Here is a 21566-nt window from a genome sequence, read left to right as displayed (position 1 = left end):
ATCACGAGCGTAGCGAGTTACTTAAGTGGTATTGGTAGAATCAAAAACTTTTTATTGCCCTCTCATTGGCTAGACAGGGGTTCGCGAAAGGAAACCACGTGATTTATGAGAGGAAACCACGTGATTTCGATGCTTTTTACTGTTTACTTTCTGTCGCTCTCTTTCCTCTCCACCACTCTTCCCACATGGGCCTCGCAGGGAGGCCTAACGGGCGTAGGGATACCAATCAATCAATCTACTTCTTATTCCTGATCTACCACTTACTTATCCTTCTATTATTACGCCTCCGACATGTCATCTTCTGGAGACGCCGGTGGTAGAGTATGCTCGAATTGTAGGTCCTGGAGGGTTGATAAGGAGTTTACTTCGAAGCGTCGCCGACTACTGGTCAAGAAGTGCTGGCGATGTCGTTACGGCCACGATCATGGTGATGCTGTAGGTAGAGTGAATGATTCGAATACGTTCAAGCTGACATCATTAGACCCCCTATCTTCGACCCGCCGCTACGTCTACGCGAGACGCCTCGTCCTCGCAACCAACCGACACTGAGGACGATAGGTCTTGGAGGCGGGAGGCTTCCCTATTCCACCGTGCCGGAATACATAGCCAAGACGATGGGGATAGAGCCGCTGCTCGCAGGGAGTATAATGCTATGTCACGGGCTCATCGCGCTGCTACTCGTCTACACCGTAATGTCCAGCCGCTACCAACGTTCGGGGATTATCTCCAACGACGGAGGCTATCACCTTCACATCAACCGCAATCAGGTCAAGGTGCTCCTGATGATGGCGACAACGGGTTTAGGCGTCTAAGTCCGATCTCCTTGGCCGGGTTATCCCAAATTCAGGGCGATGAGCAACCCCGTACACGTCATCAGGAAGATGAGCAACGCGATCGTACACGTCAACGGACAGATGAGCAAAGCGATCGTACACGTCAACGGAGAGATGAGCAACGCAATCGTACACGTCAACAGCGAGATGATGGTCGTACAGAAGCACTTCAGCGCGGAGATGTTCGCCTCGATCCCCAGTCCCGGGATTTCAACATCCAGGATGCCAATCTTTCCGAGCAGGATTGGGGATACGTTAAGGCCTTCCACCAGGAGATGGCTAGTTTGAACCTTGAGCACTGCGCCCAATGTGACGAAAAATGGTTTGATATGCGTCTCGTGGATGGTATATGTCATCGATGTAGGATCGACGATAGGAAACGAGGCGATTTACCACCGCTGTATTCCGCAGAGAATCATTTAAATCCTGGTCTGGGCCCGTCGCATCACAATCTTCCTGAGTTATCTCAAGTAGAGGAGCTCCTTATCGCCCGTGTCCATTGTGCTGTGGAGGTTCGAAAGGTTAACGGTCTTCAGTACCGTTATACAGGACATATCATCAACTTTATGAGAGACGTGGGGCGTGTATACAATCGACTACCTCTCCTTCCGAAAGACCTTGAGATCGTTGTCCTTCGCCCTGCGAATTGGGATCAGGATCCCCGTATGCAGCGCCAGTTTCGACGCGACTACCGTGTTCGCCGTACTGTCATCGAGCAGTGGCTAACCCATCTCAAGGTTCACCCCCCTAGATATCTGTCGTGAGCAGTTGCTAACCCATCTAAAGGTTTACCACCCCGGATATCGCGATGTCGTCGTCGACCCTAGCCGCGTGCAGCATCTTCCTATTGATGATAGTATTATGGAAGAGGTCGGCGTCCAGACTATTGAGGAAGAAGAGCTAGGAGGCGGCGATGACGATACGGGAGACGAGGTAGATTACGTCGCCGTAGTCCCGGATCTCCTCCAACCCCAGACGGAGATGGAGCAACTTCGGCAGCATGTCGATGATGCTCATGAACGTCGACGTGAGCATCTGACGATGCCTGAGTTTAGATTGACTCCTCTATCTGAGTTTAACCACTCTCAGGCTCTTCTAAGCCTGGCGTTCCCAAGCTGCTTCCCCTGCGGTATTGGGGACTTCGTTCATCCCCGTCTCCGTAAGGTAGAGTATCGTGAATATATTAAGCATCTGATGAGGTTCCACGATGGTCGCTTTGCGAAACATCCGCGCCTACGGTATGTCCTTTTTAACACTCTTTTCCGGAAACAGGTCAGTACCCGTGCATCTTACTTCGTTCGTCAACGTCCTGAGCATAATGATCTATCTCTTGAGGAACTCCGTGCTGCTTTTGCGGATGACTCTCCTGAAGCCCAGGCCCTTCTGAACTCTATTATCCGTTTTTCAGGGAGTCTACGCGGCACGCGGCCCTATTGGATTGGGCGTGGTAAGCAGCTTGAAGCTACCGTGCAATGGTTTGGGTCTCCCGACATCTTTTTAACGCTGTCGGCCGCCGATTACCACTGGGATGATCTACAGCGTCATTTACCTCAATATGAGGAGTGGCGTAATGGATCTCCAGCGGAGCGGATCTCAATCTCACGCCGGAACCTCCGAGACTATCCCCATATCGCCGCCTTCCTCTTTCATCGGCGCCGTGAGGCTCTCTACAAGAATTTAGTAGATCCTAAGTTTAACATCCGCGATCAATGGGGCCGATACGAGTGGCAGGGTCGCGGCTCGTCGCACTCACATTTCCTCCTCTGGCTAGACCGTGCCTGCCCTAACAGCGAGCTTGATCGTATCCCTACGGAGGATCTCCCTGCCGCCCTTGAGAAATTTGCGCAGTTCTGGGGCGGTCACATCACGGCGTTAAACCCCGAACCTTCCCGTCGGGTGCGACCAGAGGATGAGCGGAGTGCTATCGCGCTAAGTCCCCACACCCAGGAGAATATACTGGCCCATTACTCGGCTATCATCAACCGTGTACAGAGGCACCACTGCAGTGATGCGTACTGCCTCCGTACGAATAAACGCACTGACCGGAAGGAGTGTCGTTTCTACGCCCCATGGCGGATCCGGGATGTGCCTGTGGTTACGAAGGATGAAGGCAACCCTAGGTTCTTTAACTTTCGCGGTATCCGGAACGATGATCGGTTAAATCACAGCAACCCTGCCCTTATCACAGCCTGGCTTGCGAATATCGATATCACGCCCTGTACAGGGAGTCGAGCAGTATTAGCGTATCTTGGAAAGTACTGCTCAAAACCAGAGAAGAAGACGGCCACCTTCCACGATATCCTAAAACATCTCCTAACGATCGTTCCCGAACATACGCGCCGGCCATTCCTTTCGCTGACCACGAAGATTATGAATCGTCTAATTGGTGAGCGGGATTGGTCAGCCCAGGAGGTTTCCCATATTCTTCTTGATCTCCCCCTCCAAGTCTCTTCACGCGTGGTGATTTCCGTCGATTGTCGCCCGGAGGTGGAGCAGCCCCAAGGAATTGAAATCCAGGACGATGGGACTATCCAGAGCGGCCTCTCCCCTCTTCAAAAGTATAAGCAAAGACCTGAAGCGTTTAACGACATTTCCTATCTTGAGTTTCTACGTTGCTATGAATTCGCACGGGTTAACTCAATTCGGAAGAGAGGAGAAGGGAAGGAGCGGGCGTTAAATTACTTCCCCCGATATTCATCGGTCGGCGATACCCGCGAAGACTGGTGTCGCGTTAAACTGATGCTACATCACCCCTTCCGCCGTATGGATGATCTCCTCCGGCCCGAGCTTGATGGTCTGCTTTTTGCGTCGTATTCTGAGGTGTATTCCGCGTCTTGCGTGAATGGTCAGCATAACCATCCGGTGGATCATTACGACCCTATTGTTCTTGCGGACGAGGATGAGTTTGAAGAAGGCGCCAATGAGGAGGAGGATCAGCAAGGGAGCTGGGATGAGCTCGCCGGTCAACTGCCTGGTCGCGATAGAACCGTTCTAGAGGACCCAGATGCCCTTGGTCAACGACCTCTTGACCGTGAGTACGATTGGGCGTCCCATGTCGGGAAGTATGAGATTACGAAGGAGTGGTGGGCCACTGCAAAGGCCCAGTATCCCTATATTCATGAAGCTGTTCCCTTCGCACCTGATACCGTTGAAAAGCTGAACGCTAAACAACGTATAACATACGATATCCTGACGACCCACTTCGCACACGTTATTGCGACAGGCACTCCTGGGCCTCAGCTTCTGATTAACGTTGATGGCGAGGCGGGTACAGGGAAGTCTTTTGTTATTCAGCTGATCTCCTCGCATCTCCAGGAGGCAGCTTCACGGCATAGATTACCGAACCCTGTTCTTCGTGCTGCGCCTACGGGCGTCGCAGCTCACAGTCTCTCCGCGTCGACACTACATACTCTTTTCCGTCTTCCTGTCCAGAATATCAATTCTCTCGATCCCCTCCGGCCGGCTGCTCTTCAAGCCGCTCAGGCCACCTTCCGGGGTATACGGTACCTGATTATCGATGAAAAATCTATGATCGGCCTTCGCCAGCTCTCCCATATTGACCGTCGTTGCCGCGAGATCTTTCCTGGCGTAGACAAGTCTTTCGGTGGTCTCTGTATTCTCCTCTGTGGCGACTTCTTCCAGCTTCCTCCGGTCTTGGCAACTGCTCTTTATAACCAGAAGAGTCATCTAAATCTAGATGAACGGCATGGGCGTAGTATCTACTACCAATTCGAGCGAACGATCAAACTTGATGAAGTCGTGCGGCAGCAGGGTAATGACGTTGAGTCGATTCAGTTCCGCCAGGCTCTCGATCACCTGCGGATAGGCTCCGCAACTCGTGACGACTGGACACTGCTTAGTACACGAGTACAGGCCATGCTTCCGTCTGAGGAGGTAGCATCGTTTGGGGACACTCTCCGTATCTTTGGTAAGAAAGCGCCGGTCGCCGTGTATAACTACTGTCGTTTACGCGATCTCCGTTCTCCTGTTATGATATGTCGAGCTATTCACGAAGGAGGGGCGAAGGCAGAAAAAGTTCCGACTAATGAGGCAGGAAACCTCCATTCGGAGATTCCGATGGCGTTGGGAACCCGTATTATGTTGACAGAGAATCTCTGGACCGAACGAGGCCTGGTGAACGGTGCGATGGGAACAGTGCGTGATATTAGCTGGCAGGCTGGTGCTGATATCCATAAGGATCCTCCTTCCGTACTCCTCGTTCAATTCGATCGGTATGATGGACCGACGTTGGACGTAGGCGGCATTGGCTTGGTCCCAATCCTCCTATCACGCCGCGAGTTCTATATCGAGAATACTTCCTGCTCACGTTCACAGTTCCCGTTGACCATCGCCTATGCCATCACAACGCATAAGTCGCAGGGAATGACTCTAGAACGGGCTGTGCTGGACATTTCGGAGCGGGAGTTCGCGCCTGGCCTGACCTATGTGGCAGTCTCCCGTGTGAAAAGCCTTAGAGGGATCATGTTTGAGGCTCCATTCGACTTGCAGGATTTGAACCCTCGCACGGAGAGCGAGACGATGAAGTTCCGGAAGGAGGATGCGCAGAGGAGGGAGAACCAGCATATCACGGCAGAGGTTTGTTTACATTATTTGAATCAATCGCGCGGTGTTGACATAGTGTAGGATATCCGACGGGCAGTCGGATCGTCATCCTCAATTCCGCTTTCTTCGCAGGCGGCACTGTTAGGACGGAGTTCATAGCTGGGTGGCGTGGATGCGGAGGATTTCCGGAAGGCGGAGAGTGAATGCTGTAAGCAAGGTAGTTATGTGGCGCGAGATCAGGATCAAAACATCACTGTACGATCAGACGATCAGATGAGAAAAGGGGATCATTTGATTTCCTAATTAGGAAGTATGCACTCGTCGCGAAGATGCTGTTTTTGAGCGATTCAACTATTTCCGTGTTTCCTCCCCATGATTAGGAATACCTTGATTAATAATCCTACGGGGGGTGATGCTATACTCTAGGATGGGAGAGATCACGTGCTAGCTGCGCTCGTGATGATTTGGGGCAGAAAGGTTGCCTTTATGCACCACTGGCCTATTTTCCTCAACCTCGCACCAATACACGGGGCAATAATGCTGCTTCAACACTATGACTTCGATTAGTCTTTCAGTAGCCAAGGCGTCTTTCGCTGCAGGATTGCTACGACCCGATCCAACCCCCGTGTCGCGTGACGAGCTATCGCGTTTCCACACCCTCCTCAACACCGTACTCCTCGAGTGCTCGCCGACCAACGTTCAGGTTTGAATTCTATCCCGATCGAAGTGATTGTTTCGGGATCCACTAAACCGTCGCAATGCGATAGCAATGCCGGAAATGGCTCGTCAGTAACTGCGTGCCTTCCAGCTCCAAGACCACATCGCTTGTGAAATACCTTGCGGCGGTGTCCGCATCGTTGGATGATGGAGGGTCAAAGGCTGCCCCCTCCTCGGCGCGCAGGCGCCTCCATATACTGTACCTTCTAAGCGACGCGTTGCATCATTTGCGATACCACGAGGCGACATCGGCGAACTACAAGTCCTTCTCGAATGGCATCCAACCGCATCTGTTGGAGCTGGTTGCACATACGTCGGCTTCCTCGAAAGGCCACGCAAAGCTAGAGAGGAGGCTCGATGATTTGCTGGCCGTTTGGGAGCGACAAAAACTTCTAGAATCAGGCGAGATTTCAAGATTACGAGAACGTGCCACTGCGGCGAAGACCTCCGACTTCCCAATACCAACGAGCCAGACTCGCGCTGCCGCTGTCAAAGGATGGGGGGATAATCAAGATGTTCCCTATAATCTGCCCGCGACTCATGGCGACCCTTCCACGCCTTACTACGATCTTCCTGCCGCAAACATGATGCCGCATATACGACCGAATTCGCCGAGACCGATCAATATTTCGCACATGAAACCGATCCAACTTACACGGGGTCCTGCAGACTCAGGTCTTGTGAATACGGTCAAGGATTTCATGGAGGACATTGATCGAATCTTCCGCTCGCCATATGCTGATGAGCAAGTACAAGACGTAGATGCGATGGGCCAGCCACTGGTGAAGGACCCCGACACGGGCGAGCTAGTGCCGCTGGACACGTACTATGGCTGGTCTGCTTCTTTCTGTGAGCAGATGAAGCGGCGAGCGAGGGAACTTGCCTCGGGGAGTGCGCGGGGTCGAGAAAGAAGTCGCTCGAGCAGCCGACCGAGGCAGCGGTCCTATACACCGAGTCGAGGCAGCTCGCGCACTCCTAAACGACGGGACCAGCGCAGCCATTCTCGCAGCCGATCACGGAACCACTCGCGGGATCGCACGCGCAACGGACGTTCACGGTCCAAGTCGTCCTCGCGAGCGGCGAGGAGACGGCGATACTCTTCATCGCGCTCAAGATCACCGTATCCGCATAAATCTCGCCGTTCTCGCTCACGATCGCAGTTAAGACCACAAGTTCACGCTAGCAATGAACCAAGAGAATGGCGCGATCGCCCAAGGAATCAAGGGCCGCCCCCTCTGCAATATTCTCCGCCCATCTCACAACCAGCTCCCGGACCTCCATTTCCTGCATCATTTCAGGGCCAACCACCATTTTCGTCCGGCCCGTTCCCTCCGCCAAACCTACAGTTCGCGAACATGCCGTTCCCAATGCCGATGGGACCTAACAGCATGCAAATGCAGATCCCCCCTCCCCCAGCGGGCTACACCGGGAATTGGCCTCCGCATCCGCCTCCTCCTATTGCGCCTGGAGGTTTCTCGATCCCCCCTCCGCCGCCGATGGGTATGCCATACGCAGGTCCGATGCCATCATGGCCAGGAACGCAGCAGCAGCCCCCACAGGTTCCGAGCTGGCAAGGTGGGCCGCAGGGACCACAGGGATGGGGTGGGATGGGTGGCCGCGGAGGTGGGAGAGGTAGGGGAAGAGGGTGGTGATGACAGGGATGCTTTTCGCTGAGGCTTCATGGGTCAGCGGGCATTCAAGCATGGCAGACCAGGATTCAATCGATTCGAATGTGTGTACTAAAGAGGGAAGGGTCATGATCCACAGGTAGACTATATCCGTACTTAATGGAGGTCAGCGCCCTCCCATGTTTGTAGGAAATTCGTATTCCAACTCGACAATATCTGCAACCAAGCAATGACTGCACCGGCATTATTGTTCATGTCAGGAGTAAGCGGAGTGGAAGAAACCGCAATATCAATGACATAGAAGCATCCTTGAAGAGTCACAACCTTCGATTGTTGTTGTTTTCGCATATTCCCATTGTAAAGATAGCTATGTAATTCCCCGCTACATTTCTTTTAGTTCAATTGGTTAATGCAGGTCTCCCCCAGGAAGGCGTCGAGGTGAAGACATTCACTTGCTTTCACCACATGTATCGATGTATGTTCAAATTATACGCTGGTCGCTATCGTCAGCCGTAGAGGTCTACGATGACGCGCTAATTGGTCGCCCATGTTTAGTTGGACAGTCTCGCGATTCAGGAATTGTTTTATCGATGGTGACGTCCCCGATGCTCCATGTTACAGTCTACACCTCACTGCATCTTGCATTCCAATAAACCCAGCTGATGACCTGATACTATGCTGCCATGGCGTCGGCAGATCTCGATGACCCTCCCTTCGCCAGCTTCCGGAGACCCGGCACTTCGCAAAACACCCCCAACCCATATCGACCGTACTATATCCCTCCATCCATAGGCCTTCCTCCTGATGCGGCATCGCATGGTCCAAATGGAACAGCGTCCGGTCGCCCGTTTAGCAAGATGGGGAAACTGAATACAGCTCGCAGTCTGTTGTCCGATCTCGACTATGGCGACTACCTTCCGGAGGGTTCCCCGTCGCTGGCGGAGATGGCGAAGAGGTTCATGGACCAAGCAGTATGGAACTACACGTCGGTGCTAATGGCACAACCGTTTGAGGTCGCAAAGACGGTGCTACAGGTGCATCTGGCCGGAAGTGCAGATGAAGAAAGTATGGCGAGGATGGGAACACCCGGATCACGACATGTCCCGAGTTATAATGGTCGATATCAAGATGTATGAGCTCTCCTATCTTGTCCTATGTCGATATACTGACCGTACAGTTTATTCCTTCCGACGACGATGATTCTGACAATGACTCGCCATCTTACTTCACCTCCACTACCCCGGAGTCATCTCGTGCCTACTCTCGACCCGACATGGCCAACTCGAGGTCAAATTCAAACATGCATGGACGACGACCCTCTCAGCCGTCCACCCCCTCAAGGAGTTCCCAATTCCCTGGTACCAGTGGATCACGGGCTCCATCGCAATCTTCGCGGCTTCAACTGAGTCGTCCGGATGCTCTCATACCAGTGTTGACCCAGCTATGGGGGAAAGAGAGCGCCTGGGGCTTGTGGAAAGCGACAAACACCGCGTTCGTCTACAATATTCTGCTCAAGACGATTGAATCATGGACACGATCATTTCTCAGCGCACTGTTTAACATCTCCGACCCTGGGACGGCGATCGGTGTAGGAGCCATCGGTGAGGCCGGTATCAGGATAGCGCACAGTGCACATCCGTGGCTGAGCCTAGGCGTGGCCGTCGCTGCTGCAGGCGTCGCTGGTGTTATCCTCAGTCCACTCGATATCATTCGGAGCAGGCGAGTACACCCACTTATTGGCCTTGTATCGTTCCAAAACTGACATTGCAACCTAGACTCATCCTTACACCTCATACATCCCCTCCGCGAAACCTTCTCCCTTCGTTAGCATCCCTTCCTACATTCGTTGTCCCGACGGCCATCCTACCGATCACATTTCTCCACTCCGCCATCCCTCCGCTCCTTACCGCCTCGTCGCCCATGGTGCTTCGAAGCACATTATCCATCGACCCCGTCCTCTCTCCCACGTCCTTTTCAGTCGCCACGTTCGTCACGCAAGTTGCGGAGTTGTTCATCCGTCTACCGCTCGAAACCGTGCTTCGGCGCGGCCATGCCCATGTCCTGAAGGACTGGTCTCTGCTCCGATCGCCGGCTTCCGATGATCGATACAAGTCCTTCCGAAAAGAACAAAGCGGTCGCCCGTCGAAGGAAGAGAAGCTCGACCTCATCATTACGCCAGGCCCGTACCGAGGCGTGCTGGGAACAATGTGGTATATCGCCCGGGAAGAAGGGGTGAGGATCAAGGTGGCGTCGCCCAGCGTCGCCAAGAAAGGTCCACCGGGAAAGCCGCTAAGAGAGCCGAAGAAGTCCAAGGGCCAAGGTATGTCTGGCCTTTGGAGGGGATGGCGGGCAGGATTTTGGGGGCTTGTAGGTGTTTGGGGAGCAGCCGCCTTGGGAGGCGGAGGAGGAGAGTTCTAAAAGCGAGCGGAGGCCGTGGAGGAGGGTTACATTGCCATGTGAACCTCTCCGCGATAAGGGTTGTCACGGTGCCTGGATTTTCTGATGGTGATACCACGGCGTTTGGACTCGTCTCCGGAGAAATCGTATTCCGGCTCGTACATAGAACTCACTGGTAATGATTTTGGAGCGTTTTGTACAAGTATACTCAATTGAATGACTCAACTTCTCATCTTGTTCAAAATGCTGGTTCTATGATTCACCTTAATTGCAGTTTTGCGCCATGCTTCGGGAGAAATGCATTCAGGTGGGAAGCTTCCCGAATCTCATCCAGCTAATAATTAGCTCGGAAGCGTTATGGTAGAGCGGATATGTGCTAAGGCGCCATATCTCGGGAGAGTTCGCGCGAGATTTGCGTCCCACTTCTCCAGTTCTCCTCCCCGCATTCTCCGAAACCTGGGGGATAAGACAGGATGTATCTTTCCGAAGCCGGACAGCAACACAGTGCAAGAGAACCATGCAAAAATATGGCAATTCGGACGTGTTGATGTCTCTAGCTGATGTCCGACGGCAGTGCAAAAAGCTTGTAGATAGGAATCAAGTTCTCCGCCACCAACAAACGTTCTCCGGCTATCATCGTTGGCTCCACTGCCTCATTCCCCTCGGCCAAGTACAGATGCGGGATGGTCAATCAACCGAACGAGGCGCTACAGGGTAGGAACCGTTATTGCGGGGGTGGAGGTGCATGATTCCAATAACTACCTAGTTAAAGAAGTACTATTTCTTTTCTTGAGTCCTACATTTGCAAAGTCTGACAGAAGTCCGACCTACTCTCGTCCGTGTCATTCCTCATTTCTCAGCTTGCTACAGTCCATAGACTTCCCTATTCAATATAGACTCTATCAGAATCAACAAGATCCGGAGTAAAGATGGCGGCACCAACCCTGACGGCCCCGCGAAAGCTGTGGGAGCACAAGAATCCCAAGGACACGAACATGTGGAGGTTCATGCAACAAACGAACCGCACCAGAGGGACGAATCTTCAGGTACGCCAAATGATCCTATCCAACACCTTTGAGAGGGTTCCATGGAACATGTGCCCTAGTATTGCGAAAGGATCATTGACGTTGTCCACCAGACCTTCCAGGACCTCTACCAGTACTCGATCACCCAGCTCTCATTCTGGGATGATGTCTGGACCACTCACCCGATCATCCATGAAGGCAGCTACACGACACCAGTCGACCCGTCTGCGCGAATGGACAGCATTCCCCGCTGGTTCGAGGGGGTCCGCCTCAACTTTGCCGAGAACGTTCTCTTCTCTCCAGTCCACGGGACCCCGACTGCAACGTCGACGAGGGGCAAGGAGTCGGATAAGGTTGCTACCACCGAAGTTAGAGAAGGAGGGACGGAGATTCGAGCGTATACCTGGGCGCAACTTCGCTCCAGAGTGGCGCTGTTCGCCAACGCGTTGAGGGCACGGGGCGTGAAGAAAGGTGATCGAGTGGCCGTGGTCGCGAGCAATAGTTTCGACACACTATGTGTCTTCCTAGCAACCACGAGTCTAGGTGGATTATTCTCGTCCTCAAGCACGGACATGGGTACCAAGGGAGTCTTGGACCGCCTGTTGCAGATCAAGCCTCGATTTGTCTTCATTGATGATATCGCTGTATACAATGGGAAGACGACCGATCTGCGTCCCAAGATCAAGGAGATCCTGGACGGGATGAGCAACGTCGAGGAGTTCTGGGGTGCGATCATCCAGCCGAGATTTGAGAGAGCAGTGGATATCAGTGCCATTTCGCGGTCGGAAACGTTGGCGAACTTTTTGAAGTCGGCTGGTGGAAACACGAAGTTAACCTTTGAAAGAGTGGAGTTTAGGGATCCCTTCCTTGTGGTCTATTCCAGTGGGACTACGGGAGTCCCGAAGTGTATCGTGCACTCCACTGGTGGCATCCTCCTCAACTCCATGAAGGAAGGTAAACTTCATCGAGACCTCGGGCCAGACATGGTTCAGTTGCAATATACTACGGTGAGTGCCCATATTGTCCACTTCGAGCTCGTGAGTGCTAACGTTCCCCAGACCGGATGGATCATGTATATGTCCTCCATCTTATCCCTGCTCTATGGCGGTCACGCCATTCTCTATGACGGCTCGCCCTTCCAGCCGGACCTGAAAACCTTCATCCGCCTAGTCAGCTTCCTGAAAGTCACGAACCTCGGAATATCTCCGCGCTACATGCACGAATTCCAGAAGAACAATCTTGCGCCGCGCGACATTGCAGACCTGTCTAGACTTCGGACCGTCACCTCGACCGGGATGGTTCTGTCGGATGCACTCTTCGAGTGGTTCTACGATACCGGTTTCCCGCCCCATGCCCAGCTAGCCAACATCTCCGGAGGCACGGATTTGGCCGGGTGCTTTTCGATGGAAAACCCGCTCACGCCGATATATGTTGGAGGTTGCGTTGGCCCCAGCGTCGGCACCGCCATCGCCGCCTACGATCAGACCATCGAAGGCAACGACGGTACCCCAGGGAGCGAGCTCGAAGACGGTGTCCCAGGCGAGCTGGTGGCCACCAGACCCTTCCCCAACATGCCGGTATACTTCTGGGGCGACGACAAGGGTGAGAAATACTTTAGCTCCTACTTCAAGCGCTTCAACGACGTCTGGACGCACGGTGACTTCATCATGATCCACCCGATCACGAAGCAAATCTTCTTCCTCGGCCGCGCGGACGGCGTGCTCAATCCCTCCGGCGTCCGGTTCGGATCCGCGGAGATCTACAGCGTCATCGAGAACTTCTTCACGGATCAGATCGCAGACAGCATCTGCGTGGGGCAACGACGGCCGGAGGATGACGACGAGAGCGTCCTTCTGTTCCTGCTGATGCATCCGGGGAAGAAGTTCAATCAGCTTCTCGTGAAGGACGTCAAGGACCGGATCGGGAAAGAATTGAGCAAGCGGCATGTGCCGAAATACGTCTTTGAGACGCGCGAAATACCTGTAAGACCTTCGCCGTTTTACCTGCTTCTGACGACACGTTTACTGACATCCTGCAACAGACCACGGTCAATCTGAAGAAGGTTGAGCTGCCAGTGAAGCAGATCGTATCAGGGAAAATCATTAAACCCTCAGGAACGCTCCTCAACCCAGAGAGCCTGGACTTCTATTACAAATTCGCCAAGATCGAGGAATTGGATGAGGAAGGACGAGTGACGTCGAAGCTATAGTCAACCATTGTGTACTCAGTGCCGTTCAGTGTATGCAGGCCCAGGGAAATGTGATGCTACCGTTTTTTGTGATATAGAAAGCATTGGATTTGGTCTTCAATAAACGAATAGAAATATTTCTTGGCCCAGTTCCATCGCATCTAGGGCTGAATTACTTGAACGCATTCTCGTGACTACTGGAGTGGGTTGGACAGACTCCGCCACCACCAAATGCATCGCAGAACTGAAGGCTTGATTCCTGGAAAGGAGAGAACTATGCCCCGTTTTCAAGCGAAATTACTGCGCCCAAGGAACGGAGCTTGTTCTTGCGATCCTTTCCCGGGGAAGATAACGATTTAGAATACTTTAATTCGTATATAATGAAACAATTCTGCTAACTTTGAGGGCGAAGAAATGCATTCTTAGAAGTCCGTGCAGACAGTTATGGTAACCGATAGGGTCTTGTAACCAGCAAATACGGCACGATAGTGGCGGAATGTCTATCCAAGTGTGTGCCTTGTCACTATCATCGCCGTACGCCTTTCTACCTCGTCTGCATACATATTGCCTCGTCCTCCTCCTGCTTCTCCCTCTCCCACCGGGCTGGCTCTTCCGATCAGCGCTCGTGACGTTCACCACACGGACAGTGGTTACTGCGATCCACTCTTTTATAGAATTGAAGAGTTCCTTGGCCGATACAAAGCAAGGGAACCCGAATCCAATGCCTCTCGATGCTTTAGCGGTCGTGGAAATGATGGCGCTGTCGTCTGTGGTCGCTGTGTGGAGTCTCCTGGTGCCGAAGCGGGTTGGTGCGAGTCGGGCACGAGCGCTGATAAGGATATGGGGTGTTCTTGTCGGCACCGGGACTGTGACGGCATTTGTGGTTTTTGAAAAAGTTTCTGCATCTTCTGAGCATGCCGAGACGGTCGCATATACAGTATGCGGGTGGATGCCGTTAGAGTATGCGAGCGTGTTCGGCCTCGACTTCAAGAAGTTCCGGAACCACGTTGGTATTTCTGGATTGGTTTTTGCTAGCCTAGCTCTTCTTGCGGCGATGCTACCGGATCGAGGCGGCAAAGTCGAAGAGGTCAAGCGATATTGAAACCATATACGAAGGAATCGACATTACACCCATTACGAATAGGGCGATAGGAGCCAAGTGTGGAATTCGGTTGTTCATAAAGCTCCTGATTCTTGCCGTACCAGCAGTTGCGGTCCTCATTGTCGTCTCTGCTGAGATATATTTCTGGAGACTGGCGCCTCACGTCGACACGGCAGACATCGATACCATTTCGGTGGAAGGGATCTTGTCTGTTGGCCAATGGAGCATCTGGGCATCGACCGGCATCATTCGGCTTGCCATCTTATTTAACGGCGTCCGAGAGAAGCTGGACATGAATGGATCCAGAGTAAGCTCAGAACCTGTGGAAGCTGATTCCCTCGGAGTCCTTAATCCACCACCTTCTACACGTGTCATCAGATAGGCCCCCAACCTATTGTTTCCAGGAATATCTCATCCAGCTTTCTTCTTCTCCTTGACAAACCCTCCGACCACTAGCGCGTCTCTTGCAACAGCTCCGATTAGGCGGAATCTGTCCGGTCCCAGGTGGATTCCGCCATACCATCTTGTGACGATGACGACAACGTTCCAAGAATCGGTCAACTGCAACAAATGCAGTAGTCGTCCACCAGCCGCATCCTCACCATCGTCATCATAGTCTTGATAAACGATGTTGTCTCGCTTGATCCGCCACGCCGTAATGTTGTGCGTTGCAGAGGCGACTTTCTTGTTGGTATCTTTCAAGTGCATGATGAAGCGACTTGCCTCTTCCACGGATTGGACTGGTGCCGCACGAGCAACAAAGACGCTCCGTTTGCTGGCGATGGGCTCCGAGATGGACCAGGGAGGTTCTTCCCCAAGGAGTTGTGCGGCCAATTGCTGCCTCTGCTCGCTTCCCGCAAGTTCCTCTGCGTGATCATTCTGCTCCGGTTCGACTTGATCATGAAGAACCCCCTCCGATTCCAGCAGCGTGCTAAGGTCTTCCAGGAAATCGAAGATACAGACCTCACTGGGCCTATGGACGTTCGCTAACACATCTTGCGCGAGTTCGACGAGTCGTTTGCCTTCCCCGCGTGGGCCACCGAATGTTTCGGTGCCGACGATCTCAGGCGGCAAATCCGGATATGCCAGAGGGAAGGAGAGCCGCAGAGCCGTGTCGGCATGTGAGGGCAATCGAAGAACGCAGACTATGTCGCTTCCATCTTTTGGAATTCCGGCCAGGTCTAGAGTCGTATCGCCATATATAGAATTCACTGAGATCAGCTCGTCGGCTAGAGCGGCATTGACCGTGGCTAAGTCGTCCATCGTCAATCGAGCTTGCGAGACGACTTAGAGTAGTTGGGTGATGGATAAGTTCTAGAATCTAGATCGTCGTAAAGGGCCACATGCATGAAATCATTGTTGAATTGTCGTCCACGAGTATTTTCCGCTTGATGAATTTGATAATAACTTGTCCGTCGACTTGACCGGTTTGACCAAGGGGGTCAGGATCTGCATTCAACACGGTCTTAGCGTGGCGTTCCGAAATGAAAAGTGTCGCGAAGTTCGAATTGGTCGACGTTGTGTTTGACCTTCCTCTGGAGGAATCGGCCGATATCGTGCATTTGACATATTATGCTGTCATCAGCAACACTTACTGGTAAAGGAGGAGAAGAGCTGGCGGGGTCAACGGTCCCAGATTTCTGTCTTTAGTTAGTGGAGGGGATCGAATTTCCACATCCAGCTCCAGCAGAAGGTCGCCTCTGTCCTCCGATTTCCCATACAACGGAATTCATGACTCAGGCCCATCAGGGTCCCCCGCAACTACTAAAAAAACTCTGAACCAGCTCAACCCCTCAACGCCACCTCAGTGCCTCCATTTAACTAGACTTCTCATAATATCTTTATTGACGAAATCATTCTATGTAGAGCATTTATATACTTATTGTCAACAATCAATATAGCTCATACCCTTCAATTGAACATCCATATCACATGAAAGAAGACGACAAAGGCAGCAAGCCAGGACTACATTACACCCAGGACTCGGAGATCACCATTAGGACCACACGGACTGAGGGCAGCGATCCTGAAACCTGTCCCGTTGGTGATCCGGAGAAATGCATCCATACAGATAATCACGATGGACTCTCCGAGCTTCAGCCTGTCCCATCCAGGATCGAGTCCTACGCACCTGGATCGACATTTCGTGAAGATGTCGACTATCCGGAGGGCGGACTGCAAGGTTGGCTGGTGGTCTTCGGAGCATTCGCTGGGATGATGGCAGCCTTTGGTATTTTGAACACTGGTAAGCGATAGGCCGTCCATCCTCCGGTATGGTGATGGCTAACAATCCTCAGCCGGTATATTCCAAGCATATTTTGCCGAACATCAACTCCAAGGCTACGATGAGAGCACCCTGGGTTGGATCTTCTCCATTGCCTTCTTCCTTGCGTTCTTCTGCGGGATCCAGATCGGTCCGATTTTTGATGCTCATGGCCCACGGCTTTTGATCCTGGGAGGTAGCATCATGCTATTGGCGGCGGTGGTCCTTCTCAGTTTCTGTGCTGGTGCGTGTTCCTTTGTCCTGGATTGGGGCAGCCACTGACGGTTTCTTCAGAATACTACCAATTTGTTCTCGTCTTCGGTGTGATGGGCGGCATTGGTACGTCCTTAGTCTTCACGCCCGCAATCTCAGCCATCTCCCACTTCTTCTGTGAAAAGCGTGGCGGCGCAACCGGTCTCGCAGCGACTGGAGGGGCGATTGGCGGCATCATCTTTCCGCTGATGCTGCAGTCTCTGATCCCCAAGGTTGGGTTTGCTTGGGCCACACGGTGTGTGGCCCTGATCTACCTCGTCCTATGCATCATTTCGAATATTTTCATCCGATCCCGACTTCCACCGGACCCCAACCAGTCGGTCTGGCCTGACTTCAAGATCTTCCGCGATCCTTCTTTCGCTTTGGTTACTGCGGCCGTCTTTTGCATGGAGTGGGGCTTGTTCATTCCCGTCACGTATCTGACGTCTTTTGCAATGTCAAGTGGAGCACTGTCGGAAGGCTCTGGATACGATCTTATTGCCATCTTAAATGCTGGTTCGGTTCTTGGACGATGGCTGCCAGGAGTCTTCGCTGACAAGATCGGTCGCTTTAATGCAATGATCATCACCCTGGCGCTCTGTGCCCTGACGACAATTGCACTCTGGCTCCCTGCCAGCCTTCTTGCACCGCCGGACTCCGGGGAGCAAGGGATGGAGATTTCGGTCTCAGGGCTGAAGGCCATCGTGATTATATATGGGTTCCTATTCGGGTTTGCATCGGGATCCAATATTTCTTTAACGCCCGTTTGCGTTGGTCAGCTGTGTCGCACAGAAGAGTACGGACGGTATTATGCGACTTGCTACACGGTGGTGTCACTCGCAAGTCTAACGGGTGTCCCGATTGCCGGTGCTCTTATCTCGGCCTGCGATGGCGGATACTGGGGTGTTGTCGGATTCACCGGAGCTGTTTACGTTGTATCGGTAATCTTGATGGTAATGGCCAAAGGAAAGAAGGTCGGATGGAACTTCACCACGAAGTTTTGAGCCGAGAGTAATATGACGATGGACAATAAACAAGGCAGGAAAGACTGGGAAGCAATGAATAGGTGTCTTTGTAAACACATCATGAAGCCAATGGACACAAAGAAAAGCACCTCCTGGAGAACAACGGCCTTAAGGCTGTAAGTTCGGCCGAGCAATAAGCATTCCCACGTACCAAACCATGTGCAAGGCACCAAAGTGAGAGAAATGGATTCCTATCATCGTATCCAGAGCTCATGAGTTGAGCCGTGACTTGTATCGCATCGCGATCGTAATCTCCAACTGTCTATCGCGAACTACTACAGACATGCATCACACACCCCCTAGCACCCAGCATTTGCTATACATATATACATATTAGTGCCATACCTTTTGCTCGTTTCACTATTGAAAGGGATAGGAGAAGGTGGCTAAGTTGAACAGAATGGAGGAGTTGATTGCTGTTGAGAAGCTGAAGCTGAAGCTGAAGCACGAAGCAGAAGCTGAAGTGAAGCAGAAGCAGAAGCACGAAGTAGAAGCGTGAAGCGTGAAGCAAAGGATCTCATTAGGCGCCAAGGCACAAAGGCACCAAGTATCCCAGACCCCCTGCCTGCCTTTGTGGTCGTGGCGTCACACCCCAGCAAACTTCCTTTGTTTGCAAGTGCGACTTCGGTGGGGGCGCTGAGGTGGGAAAACTTTCAAGTATCAATCCGATGACTCTTGCAATATCATTCTCTCAAGATAAGCCCAATTGACACCACCGTGACAATTCCTCATTGACCATGGCTTCTTCACTGATTTTGCACGTCGATTTGTCCTCCGAAGGTGTCCTGTCTCCCCAAGGGATCCCATCGGCTGCACTGTCGTACTTTGGGTCCGTCTTTATCCCACTGTCCGAGTCGACTCTAGATGCCGCCTTCTCTCATCTCCAGAGGTCATTTGGCCGGCTCGAAAATTATTTCGATGTCACTGCTCTCGAATCGGTGGAAGATATTGTGTCGTTGCTCGATGCCGGCGCTGCGGGGGTTTTCGTCAGCCAGAAGCAGTTGGTCCAGCTAGAGCGGACGCCAAACATTGACCTTGACCGTGTGACCGTTGTTATCGTGCATCAAGCACACACGAAGGATGAGATAATTGACTCAATAGCGGGTACCTCCGTCGGGGTTTGTTTCTGGCACGTCCAGGATGTGCAACTATTAGAGGCGTGGTTGAAAGAGTATAGCTCGGACCGGCCGCCGGTTTACTTCTCCTTGGAACATCCCGATTTCGACCGTCTTTCACGGTTGTCAATTCTGGGCGGCATCGCAATTGCAAAATCCACGGATCTAACGCTGGAACCTCAAACCAATCCGGGATTGGTTGACGCGGTGAAACTGCTCCTGTCAGGTGCTACGAGCGACAGACCAGATGGTCTGTTTACCACCATGGTTACAGATGAAAGGGGAATCGCTCTTGGACTTGTCTACAGCAGTGAAGAGAGTGTCGCGGAGAGCATTAGGACCGGAAGAGGAGTGTATCAGAGCCGGAAGCGAGGCCTTTGGTACAAGGGCGAGAGTAGCGGAGATGTTCAGGAATTGGTTCACGTCAAGTTTGATTGCGATAAGGATTGCATCTGTTTCGTAGTCCGTCAGAAAGGGAATGGTAGGACTGCCCTCCGTGATTGTGGACTCGTCACTGAACTTTGCAGGCTTCTGCCACTTGGGTACCGCTACCTGTTTCGGTCGATACTATGGTCTCTCCAAGCTCCAGAAGACATTGTTGGATCGCCGACAGAACGCGCCCGAAGGCTCATATACAGCAAGGCTGTTCAATGACACGAAACTGCTGCACGCAAAGATCATGGAAGAGGCCAATGAGCTGTGCGAAGCAAAGACCAAGGAAGAAGTCTCTTTTGAGGCTGCAGATCTGTTGTATTTTGCAATGACAAAGTGCATTGCATCTGATGTGTCACTGGAGATGGTGGAACGGAACTTGGACGCGAAGAGCGTTAAAGTTAAGAGGAGGAAGGGGGACGCTAAAGGACCATGGGCGGAGCAGCAAATGAAGAAAGAGGAGGCAAAGCAGTCCAAAGCAGTGCCGGAGGTACAGACACCAGTTGTCTCATCTACGGGCAAAATTCAAATGAGACGATATCAGACATCGCAAGAGAAGGAAGAAACAATCCTTGAAGCGCTTAAGCGGCCATCACAACGGAGTTCCGAAGCCATTTTTGGAATCGTTAATCCGATTATCAAAGCCATCAGAGAGGGAGGCGACAAAGCGGTCCTGGAGTACACCCACAAGTTCGAGAAGGCGACGTCGCTCACATCTCCCGTGCTCAATGCTCCATTTCCGCCAGCATTAATGCAGCTGCCACAGCAAACGATTGACGCTATTGACATTTCATTCGAAAACATTCGTCGGTTCCACGCAGCGCAGCAAGAGGAGAAGCCACTCGTCGTCGAGACCATGCCGGGAGTAATATGCAGTCGCTTCTCTCGCCCGATTGAACGAGTGGGTTTGTATGTTCCTGGAGGAACTGCGGTCCTACCGTCCACCGCCCTTATGCTCGGCGTCCCGGCAATGGTTGCAGGATGCCAAAAGATCGTCCTTGCATCTCCGCCACGAGCAGACGGATCCATCACACCGGAGATCGTCTACGTCGCCCACAAAGTCGGTGCAGAATCGATTGTGCTCGCCGGTGGCGCACAGGCCGTGGCCGCCATGGCGTACGGTACTGAGAGTGTGAGCAAAGTGGACAAGATTCTCGGTCCCGGCAACCAGTTCGTCACTGCCGCGAAGATGATTGTTTCTAACGATACCTCCGCTGGAGTCAGTATTGATATGCCTGCGGGCCCTAGTGAAGTCCTCGTTATCGCTGATGCGACTGCGAATCCGGCATTTGTTGCCTCCGACCTTCTCAGCCAAGCAGAACACGGCGCGGACTCGCAAGTGGTGTTGATTGCAGTCGACCTCACCGACGCGCAACTACTCGCGATTGATGATGAACTTCACAATCAAGCCAATGCGCTGCCGCGGGTTGATATTGTGAGGAAAGCGATCGACCACTCCGTTACGCTCATTGTCAACGACATCCAGGAAGCCATACGTTACAGCAATGCATATGCACCCGAGCATCTCATCTTGCAAGTAAAAGATGCTGAAGCAGTGGTTCAGCATGTTCAAAATGCTGGAAGCGTGTTCATTGGCCCTTGGACTCCGGAGAGTGTGGGAGACTATTCCGCCGGTGTCAACCATTCATTGCGTAAGTTGTCTCCCAGTCTATTTACTTGGGATTTTCCAGCTTACAATCATTTAAGCGACTTATGGCTATGCCAAGCAATATTCGGGAGTCAATCTTGGTTCTTATGTGAAGCACATCACAAGCGCGAACCTCACGCTGGATGGCCTTCGCGCAGTGGGTCCAGCGGTCATGGAACTTGCTCGCGTCGAAGAACTCGAGGCGCATCGACGAGCAGTCAGCATCAGACTCGCTTCTATTACTGGTTAGACTATTTGAACCCGGCAATTCAGCGATCGATCGGTAGCGTGTGTCGTATCCGTACACCTACCGAACTGGATGAAACGTATGGTCTGTTCACCAACCCTTGCCTCGTCCATGGATGCCATTTGTATGCT

The 21566-nt window shown here is 52.5% G+C and overlaps 7 protein-coding genes across 7 annotated transcripts; 6 read left to right on the top strand and 1 right to left on the bottom strand.

The window, feature by feature from the left end:
- Positions 1-5949: 5949 nt before the first annotated feature.
- On the top strand, positions 5950-6976 carry P152DRAFT_384175 (uncharacterized protein; the record flags this gene model as incomplete). Its single annotated transcript, XM_033675796.1, has 2 exons — positions 5950-6099; positions 6164-6976. Coding segments are annotated over 2 exons (963 nt in total), but the record flags the coding sequence as incomplete, so codon positions are not given.
- Positions 6977-8424: 1448 nt separating this feature from the next.
- P152DRAFT_405943 (uncharacterized protein) lies at positions 8425-10159 on the top strand (the record flags this gene model as incomplete). Its single annotated transcript, XM_033676843.1, has 3 exons — positions 8425-8871; positions 8919-9490; positions 9517-10159. The coding sequence occupies 3 exons, from the start codon at positions 8425-8427 to the stop codon at positions 10157-10159; spliced, it is 1662 nt and encodes a 553-aa protein (XP_033529855.1).
- A 934-nt stretch (positions 10160-11093) lies between these two features.
- P152DRAFT_425358 (acetyl-CoA synthetase-like protein) lies at positions 11094-13519 on the top strand. The gene is made up of 3 exons (XM_033677232.1): positions 11094-12170; positions 12222-13145; positions 13205-13519. The coding sequence occupies exons 1-3, from the start codon at positions 11397-11399 to the stop codon at positions 13370-13372; spliced, it is 1866 nt and encodes a 621-aa protein (XP_033529854.1). The 5' UTR covers positions 11094-11396; the 3' UTR covers positions 13373-13519.
- Positions 13520-13534: 15 nt separating this feature from the next.
- Positions 13535-14659, top strand: P152DRAFT_253796 (uncharacterized protein). Its single transcript, XM_033674724.1, has one exon. The coding sequence runs from the start codon at positions 13848-13850 to the stop codon at positions 14451-14453; it is 606 nt and encodes a 201-aa protein (XP_033529853.1). The 5' UTR covers positions 13535-13847; the 3' UTR covers positions 14454-14659.
- P152DRAFT_253797 (UPF0029-domain-containing protein) lies at positions 14660-16104 on the bottom strand. Its single transcript, XM_033674725.1, has one exon. It carries the CDS (start codon positions 15714-15716, stop codon positions 14865-14867), a length of 852 nt encoding a protein of 283 aa, XP_033529852.1. The 5' UTR covers positions 15717-16104; the 3' UTR covers positions 14660-14864.
- On the top strand, positions 16095-18174 carry P152DRAFT_462794 (MFS general substrate transporter). The gene is made up of 3 exons (XM_033680415.1): positions 16095-16698; positions 16751-16960; positions 17011-18174. The coding sequence occupies exons 1-3, from the start codon at positions 16386-16388 to the stop codon at positions 17970-17972; spliced, it is 1485 nt and encodes a 494-aa protein (XP_033529851.1). The 5' UTR covers positions 16095-16385; the 3' UTR covers positions 17973-18174.
- Positions 18175-18730: 556 nt separating this feature from the next.
- Positions 18731-21438, top strand: P152DRAFT_405906 (histidine biosynthesis trifunctional protein; the record flags this gene model as incomplete). The annotated part of the gene is made up of 3 exons (XM_033676839.1): positions 18731-19589; positions 19636-21192; positions 21248-21438. 3 exons carry the CDS (start codon positions 18731-18733, stop codon positions 21436-21438), a joined length of 2607 nt encoding a protein of 868 aa, XP_033529850.1.
- Between the last annotated feature and the right edge of the window lie 128 nt (positions 21439-21566).

The sequence above is a fragment of the Eremomyces bilateralis genome, assembly GCF_010015585.1.
Source record: "Eremomyces bilateralis CBS 781.70 unplaced genomic scaffold P152scaffold_40, whole genome shotgun sequence".
NCBI lineage: Eukaryota > Fungi > Ascomycota > Dothideomycetes > Eremomycetales > Eremomycetaceae > Eremomyces > Eremomyces bilateralis.
The sequence above is the reverse complement of the archived record's forward strand: the minus strand, read 5'-3'. Positions and strand labels throughout refer to the sequence as shown.